Here is an 8,503-nt window from a genome sequence, read left to right as displayed (position 1 = left end):
CCCTGGGTGGCTGTTGCGTATCACGTGACACGTTGACACGTTGTCATAGAGACTGACACCACCCACGCCACCACATCACCGCCCCGGCGTTCAAAACGAGCGCTCCTGCCACATGCTTGTGGGCGGGCCTTGCAGTGCGTGCGGTGAGCGGATTGGCTGAGCGTGGCGGCAGCGGGCTGCGCTGTGATTGGTCAGAAGTAGAGAGCGGCGCTGTCTGTCACATAGAGACCCCGCCCCCCAGGCTCACACTGCGGACTGCTCCGGGACCAGAACCCGACAGTGGGCTCGGACTGTTACTGTGTAGCGATTGATCGATTGTGTATTGGTTGGTGATCAGGGGTCGATCGTTGGCTCGTTGGGTTTGTCGGAGGGGATGTCCCGGCTGCTGGAGAGCAGGAGACAGGACAGGATGAAAGAAATCAACCTGAAGGTGAGTTCACCGGAAAAAAGAAAGAAAGAGACCGAGCGGCGCGTGCACGCTGACTTTAATGATCAATAATGAAAATGATCGATGATATGGGAGTGATCGGACAGTTTGGGTGTGATCGATCATTAATTGGTGAACTCTGATCACTTTCCGTGTCTCCGCTTTGTCCGCTCGCTCACAGCTGGAAGACAACGACCCGGGATTGTTCCGTTACTCCAGATGTTGGAGGGCTTTTCGATGCTTGTTATAGATGATCGATCGATCAGTGATTGATCGGAGTGATCGGCTGTGTGTTGGAGCAGTTTGTGTGAGAACGGACAGATGAAGTTGGCGGAGCTCAGAAACGGGAAACGGACACTTTTTTTTCTCTCACACCGAAAACCGGTTTCATGTTTTTATACCGCGTGTGTGTGTGTGTGTGTGTGTGTGTGTGTGTGTGTGTGTGTGTGTGTGTGTGTATTTGTACACTTTGAGTGTGTTTGGTGTTTCGGTGTGTCCGTTAGCAGCAGCGTGGCCGCTTTGTCCTGCAGGAGGAAACGAGCGGGGGGAGGGGAGGCAGTGTGTGTGTGTGTGTGTGTGTGTGTGTGTGTGTGCGCGCAGACAGGAAGTGTTGGTCAGGAGTGAAGGTGGATGTTTGACCTCTGACCTCTGATCTGACTGTAAACTACAAAACAAACTCACATTAAAAAAAAGACAGAAAATGATCCGACAGACAGACAGAGAGAGAGAGAGAGAGACAGAGACAGAGAGAGCGAGACAGACAGACAGACAGACAGACAGCGAGACAGAGAGAAAGACAGACAGTGAGAGAGACAGACAGACAGACAGACAGCGAGACAGAGAGAAAGACAGACAGAGAGACAGAGAGAGAGACAGCTAGACAGAGAGAGATACAGAGCGACAGAGAGACAGACAGAGAGAGCGAGACAGACAGACAGACAGACACAGAGAGAGAGAGAGCGAGACAGACAGACAGACAGCGAGACAGAGAGAAAGACAGACAGTGAGAGAGACAGACCGACAGACAGACAGCAAGACAGAGAGAGAGAGAAAGACAGACAGAGAGACAGACAGCGAGACAGAGAGAGAGACAGTGAGACAGAGAGAGATACAGAGCGACAGAGAGACAGACAGAGAGACAGATAGAGAGACAGATAGAGAGAGAGGCAGAGAGACAGATAGAGAGACAGATAGAGAGAGAGATAGAGAGAGAGGCAGAGAGACAGATAGAGAGACAGATAGAGAGAGAGGCAGACAGACACATTTGAAGTGTAAACTACAAAGTTGATTAATGTATAATATCCCTTGTATATAAATCAATAAATCAATTATTAGTAAACATTGTACTGATAGTACTGTTGTAGTAAACATTTTACTGATAGTACTGTAGTAAACATTGTACTGATAGTACTGTAGTAAACATTGTACTGATAGTACTGTAGTAAACATTGTACTGATAGTACTGTAGTAAACATTGTACTGATAGTACTGTTGTAGTAAATGTTGTACTGATAGTACTGTAGTAGTAAACACTGTACTGATAGTACTGTAGTAGTAAATGTACTGATAGTACTGCTGTAGTAAATGTTATACTGATAGTACTGTAGTAAACGTGTACTGATAGTACTGTTGTAGTAAACATTGTACTGATAGTACTGTAGTAAACATTGTACTGATAGTACTGTTGTAGTAAATGTTGTACTGATAGTACTGTAGTAAACATTGTACTGATAGTACTGTTGTAGTAAATGTTGTACTGATAGTACTGTAGTAGTAAACACTGTACTGATAGTACTGTAGTAGTAAATGTACTGATAGTACTGCTGTAGTAAATGTTATACTGATAGTACTGTAGTAAACGTTGTACTGATAGTACTGTAGTAGTAAACTTTGTACTGATAGTACTGTTGTAGTAAATGTTATACTGATAGTACTGTAGTAAACGTTGTACTGATAGTACTGTTGTAGTAAACGTACTGATACTACTGTAGTAGTAGTAGTAAACGTTGTACTGATAGTACTGTTGTAGTAAACGTTGTTTTACTGTAGTAGTAAACATTGTACTGATAGTACTGTTGTAGTAAACGTTGTACTGATAGTATTGTAGTAGTAAACGTTGTACTGATAGTATTGTAGTAGTAAACGTTGTACTGATAGTACTGTAGTAGTAAACGTTGTACTGATAGCACTGTAGTACTAAACGTTGTACTGATAGTATTGTAGAAGTAAACTTTGTACTGATAGTACTGTTGTAGTAAACGTTGTACTGATAGTATTGTAGTAGTAAACGTTGTACTGATAGTACTGTTGTAGTAAACGTTGTACTGATAGTATTGTAGTAGTAAACGTTGTACTGATAGTACTGTTGTAGTAAATGCTAAACTACAGTACTGTAGTAGTAAACGTTGTACTGATAGTACTGTTGTAGTAAACGTTGTAGTGATACTACTGTAGTAGTAAACGTTGTGCTGATAGTACTGTTGTAGTAAATGTTGTACTACAGTACTGTAGTAAACAATGTACTGATAGTACTGTTTTAGTAAACGTTGTACTGACAGTACTGTAGTAGTAAACGTTGTACTGATAGTACTGTTGTAGTAAACATTGTACTGATAGTACTGTAGTAGTAAACGTTGTACTGATAGCACTGTAGTAGTAAACGTTGTACTGATAGTATTGTAGTAGTAAACGTTGTACTGATAGTACTGTTGTAGTAAACATTGTACTGATAGTACTGTAGTAGTAAACATTGTACTGATAGTACTGTAGTAAACATTGTACTGATAGTACTGTTGTAGTAAATGTTGTACTGACAGTACTGTAGTAGTAAACGTTGTACTGATAGTACTGTTGTAGTAAACATTGTACTGATAGTACTGTAGTAGTAAACGTTGTACTGATAGCACTGTAGTAGTAAACGTTGTACTGATAGTATTGTAGTAGTAAACGTTGTACTGATAGTACTGTTGTAGTAAACATTGTACTGATAGTACTGTAGTAGTAAACATTGTACTGATAGTACTGTAGTAAACATTGTACTGATAGTACTGTTGTAGTAAATGTTGTACTACAGTACTGTAGTAGTAAACGTTGTACTGATAGTACTGTTGTAGTAAACGTTGTACTGATACTACTGTAGTAGTAGTAGTAAACGTTGTACTGATAGTACTGTTGTAGTAAATGTTGTACTACAGTACTGTAGTAAACAATGTACTGATCGTACTGTAGTAGTAAACGTTGTACTGATAGTACTGTAGTAAACGTTGTGCTGATAGTACTGTAGTAGTAAACGTTGTACTGATAGTATTGTAGTAGTAAACGTTGTACTGATAGAACTGTAGTAGTAAACATTGTACTGATAGTACTGTAGTAAACTCTGTACTGATAGTACTGTAGTAGTAAACATTGTACTGATAGTACTGTTGTAGTAAATGTTGTACTGATAGTACTGTTGTAGTAAACATTGTACTGATAGTACTGTAGTAGTAAACATTGTACTGATAGTACTGTAGTAAACATTGTACTGATAGTACTGTTGTAGTAAATGTTGTACTACAGTACTGTAGTAGTAAACGTTGTACTGATAGTACTGTTGTAGTAAACATTGTACTGATAGTATTGTAGTAGTAAACGTTGTACTGATAGTACTGTTGTAGTAAACGTTGTACTGATAGTATTGTAGTAGTAAACGTTGTACTGATAGTACTGTAGTAGTAAACGTTGTACTGATAGTACTGCAGTAGCAAACGTTGTACTGATAGTACTGCAGTAGCAAACGTTGTACTGATAGTACTGTTGTAGTAAACGTTGTACTGATACTACTGTAGTAGTAGTAGTAAACGTTGTACTGATAGTACTGTTGTAGTAAATGTTGTACTACAGTACTGTAGTAAACAATGTACTGATAGTACTGTAGTAGTAAACATTGTACTGATAGTAGTGTAGTAAACGTTGTACTGATAGTACTGTAGTAGTAAACGTTGTACTGATAGAACTGTAGTAGTAAACATTGTACTGATAGTACTGTAGTAAACTTTGTACTGATAGTACTGTAGTAGTAAACATTGTACTGATAGTACTGTAGTAAACTTTGTACTGATAGTACTGTAGTAGTAAACATTGTCGTAAACGTTGTACTGATAGTACTGTAGTTGTAAACGTTGTACTGGTAGTACTGTAGTAGTAAACTTACTGATAGTACTGTAGTAGCAAACGTTGTACTGGTAGTACTGTAGTAAACGTTGTACTGGTAGTACTGTTGTAGTAAACGTTGTACTGATAGTACTGTAGTAAACGTTGTACTGATAGTACTGTAGTAGTAAACGTTGTACTGGTAGTACTGTTGTAGTAAACGTTGTACTGATAGTACTGTTGTAGTAAACGTTGTACTGATAGTACTGTAGTAGTAAACGTTGTACTGGTAGTACTGTTGTAGTAAATGTTGTACTGATAGTACTGTAGTAGTAAACGTTTTACTGATAGTACTGTAGTAAACATACTGATAGTACTGTAGTAAACATACTGATAGTGCTGTAGTAAATGTTGTACTGATAGTACTGTTGTAGTAAACGTTGTACTGATAGTACTGTAGTAGTAAATGTTGTACTGATAGTACTGTTGTAGTAAATGTTTTACTGATAGTACTGTAGTAAACGTTGTACTGATAGTACTGTTTTAGTAAACGTTGTACTGATAGTACTGTTGTAGTAAACATTGTACTGACAAAAACATTTAATGTTAATGTTGACATTATGGACTTTGTCACCCCTATTCACACTATTGTCATAATTTATGGTAACAATGTTAACGTTGTAGATGTTGTTAAAGTTAACGTTATTAGTGTTTTTGATGTTGACATTGTCGTTAATATTGACACTGAACTTGTTGACATTATTGATGTTGATGTTGTTTGACAATCAAACTCTGTCTCCATCTCTCTCTCTGTCTATCTCTCCGTCTCTCTCTCCGTCTCTCTCCCTCTCTCTATATACTGATATTATTAGTATTATATATAGATAGATAGCTAGCTATAGATACATCTGATGATGATGATTACAGCTGAGGTAGGCAGATCCCATAATCCCTTTCAGCATGTTGTAACTGAAGTGTTCTGAGAGAAAAGTGACCCTTGCTCCTCCTCCTGGCTCTGTGTTCAGGCTTGGTCTATTGATGGGATTAGACCTCTCTTCAGATCTCTGTAACAATGCCTGACAATGCAACATCACCTATTATGGCTCTGTCCTCTATCCACCCCTCCACCCTCTCCATCGCTTTACTGTTCTCATCAGACCACTTCATGTTGATTTCAGCAGCCCGACCCTCAGGTGTCACCATGCTAACAGCACCGCTCCTTTAATAAAAATCATCTCTGAGAGCAGGAGCTCCTAAACTTCTGCTTTTTACTCTTCCTAACATTTAATGAATTAACTTCCTCACACATGGGGCAGGATGTGCAGCCTTATATGGTGGCGTTCATCATCTTTACACAGAAAACTGAAGTTAGGAGCATTTGATGTGGCACACTTGTACGAGCCACCGTACGGAGAAAAATAAGATAAGAATAAGATCCAGCTCTGAAGCCATGACAAACACAAAGGAAACGGAGACTGAAGACAAATTAGAAATCGTTTCTTTTCAAAAAAAGAGGATATATAATGAGGTGTGTTTATCAGCGTTAATGCATGACTGCGACATGTAGTGACAGTAAGATGTTATGTAGTATGACTGAAAACCACTCAATGATGAACGGAAGCAGAGGGAAAACATTGGGTGCTACCTAACCCTAATACAAACATGTTCCTGCATGAGGCCCATTGTGATCAGCTGGTGCTCCACCAGGTGAGCTAACTGGAACTCACCTGGTGGAGCACCCTCCCGTGTCTCTCTCTCTCTCTCTCTCCCCCGTCCTGTCAAATAAAAGCATAAAACAATAAAGAATGTTCAGAGTGTTAAACAGGAAGTAGTGACGGGGGGTGAACTATGCTTGACTTTAACAGATAGCTGACAGCCAATCAGAGAGCAGGATTGTCTGTTACCATGGTGACGAGGAAACATTGAAAAACAGCAGCGGTTAGTCATTAACCAGAGAGATAACCTCTCACAGTCTCTGATCATATCCACAGTGTCCTCACAGCGACCAATCACTGAGTCAGCTGCTTGTGATGTCAGAAAGGTATAAAGTACTAAGTTCATTTATTTAGGCTTTAATAAACCAGATGTAGTCCACTTTATGAGTTCATATACAGAAAGTCTATTTAGTAAATATAAACTGGGAGACACTAAAACTGAATAAATTACATGAAATAATATTCACAAAATTATTTTATTTAACACATTTATTCTGTTCTTTGTTAACTTTACGACATCACCATAGCAACATATCCATCCATTCCCCATACAGTTTGTTTCCCATGTTGTGAGGAAGGTGCTGTATGTGCTGTCCGTAAGTCATGAAGGTCAGAAATAGAGCTGGACCCCCATGTACTGAGTCCTTGCTGCAGCGGCTGTGGGTTTCAGTCCGACCTTATCTATATATATAGATATATATAATATTCTTGAAGCTGGAGCGCCAAACAGAAAAATATTTTTTTTGTCTTTTTAATATTTAATTATATATATTTATATGTATAAAGACATAGAGATATTTACACTGTAAAACCAATGCAGTGTACGGAAGCCAAGAACGGCCATGGATTTTTTTTTTATGCACTGTTGTCTCGTTATAACGACTTATTATCTTGTTATCTTGATATAACAAAGTTTGTTTTCTCGTGATAACTAATTAATTATTTTGTTTTCTCGATATAACAAAGATCATTTTCTCGAGATAACTAATTAATTAATAATGTGTTCGTCTTGATTTCAACCTACAAGAGCTGCCACGATCGGCTTCCAGTCAAGTAAACAAACTAACGTAAAGTGTAACTTACCGGTAGGCTACAGCTACAGCCAGGGGCTACGGAAGCCGTTCGTGGCAGCTCTTTTATTATAATTGTCATTATCACGAGATAACAGTGCATAAAAAAAGGAAAAATCCATGTCCGTTAGAGGCTTACGTAGCCATGAGCTATAAATAGATTTATGTAAACACAGACTTACATTTACAGCAGAGTGCTGTTATTATTGGATTATTATTATTTTAATGTGAATGTTAAAAGTTATAGAACTGTAATAAAAGTCATTATCTGTGAGATTACAGTAATTATTGCTGTTTACACTGATAACAACTGTATTTGGACAGTTTACCAATGCTTATACACTGATAAACAACATTTATTCAACATTTCTGTTGTGAAAACTAGTTATACAAGATATCTGTCAAATCATTTTAACAGTTTTTTAAATAAACAGGAATTTAATGTTTTTATGTGAAAAAAATAAGACGCAGCAGTAATTTGAATTTGATGATGATTATTTACAGATGTAAATTCACAGGATATTGTTGTAATTGTATTAATATTATTTACATGTATTTAAAGAACACAGAAAAAATATGTAAAATAAACTGGAAAAGCCCTGTAAACTAGATTTGTTTTTACAGTGTAGTGTTTCAGTTTTGGTGTATGCCCCCCCACAAAGAACACATGGTTACGCTCCTGTCACTCCGTCCCAGGGCTCAGTGCAGACGTTTAGGTCACATGACTCTCAGATCAGTTACCTGTTTGTCACCTTCAGTCTTTCTCACTGAGACTCTGCTGGTTTCAGGTTTCTGTCTCTTTTCTGTAACCCCCCCCTCCCGCTCTGTCTCCCACTGTCTCTGTCTCATGATCCCCCTCCCCCTCTCCCTCCCCCGGTCAGACAGAGCTCTCTTTATTTCTCTCCATCACTGAGGTCTTTATTTATTGATCAGCTGATCGCTGACTGTCACCAGATCATTGAACCTGTTTTAAAACATTTCAGGACTAAATGTGCACTTCACTGATCAATACTGAATTAAATCAGTTAATAAAATAAATCCCATTGTACAGTTAACACCCAACATGACAGATATTCTGTCAGCAATCCGTGTTTTCACTGAAGTTAGTTATTAAAGATCTATTTCACTGTTTACATATTAATAGAACTTTATATTCTATG

The 8,503-nt window shown here is 38.4% G+C and overlaps 1 protein-coding gene across 2 annotated transcripts in view; it reads left to right on the top strand.

Moving 5' to 3' along the window:
- The first annotated feature begins 226 nt into the window (after positions 1-226).
- The window catches only part of arhgef2 (rho/rac guanine nucleotide exchange factor (GEF) 2), a 31,791-nt gene continuing 23,514 nt past the window's right edge, over positions 227-8,503 (top strand). For both annotated transcript variants that reach the window (XM_051415837.1, XM_051415830.1), the window contains exon 1: positions 227-430. In XM_051415837.1, coding sequence (XP_051271797.1) covers positions 374-430 — 57 coding nt within the window. In that variant the 5' untranslated portion in view covers positions 227-373. The remainder of the gene's footprint in view (positions 431-8,503) is intronic.

The sequence above is a fragment of the Dicentrarchus labrax genome, unplaced genomic scaffold (genome assembly GCF_905237075.1).
Source record: "Dicentrarchus labrax unplaced genomic scaffold, dlabrax2021, whole genome shotgun sequence".
In the NCBI taxonomy this organism is placed as follows: Eukaryota; Metazoa; Chordata; class Actinopteri; family Moronidae; genus Dicentrarchus; species Dicentrarchus labrax.
Note: the sequence above shows the minus strand (reverse complement) of the source record. Positions and strands in the feature narration are given on the sequence as shown.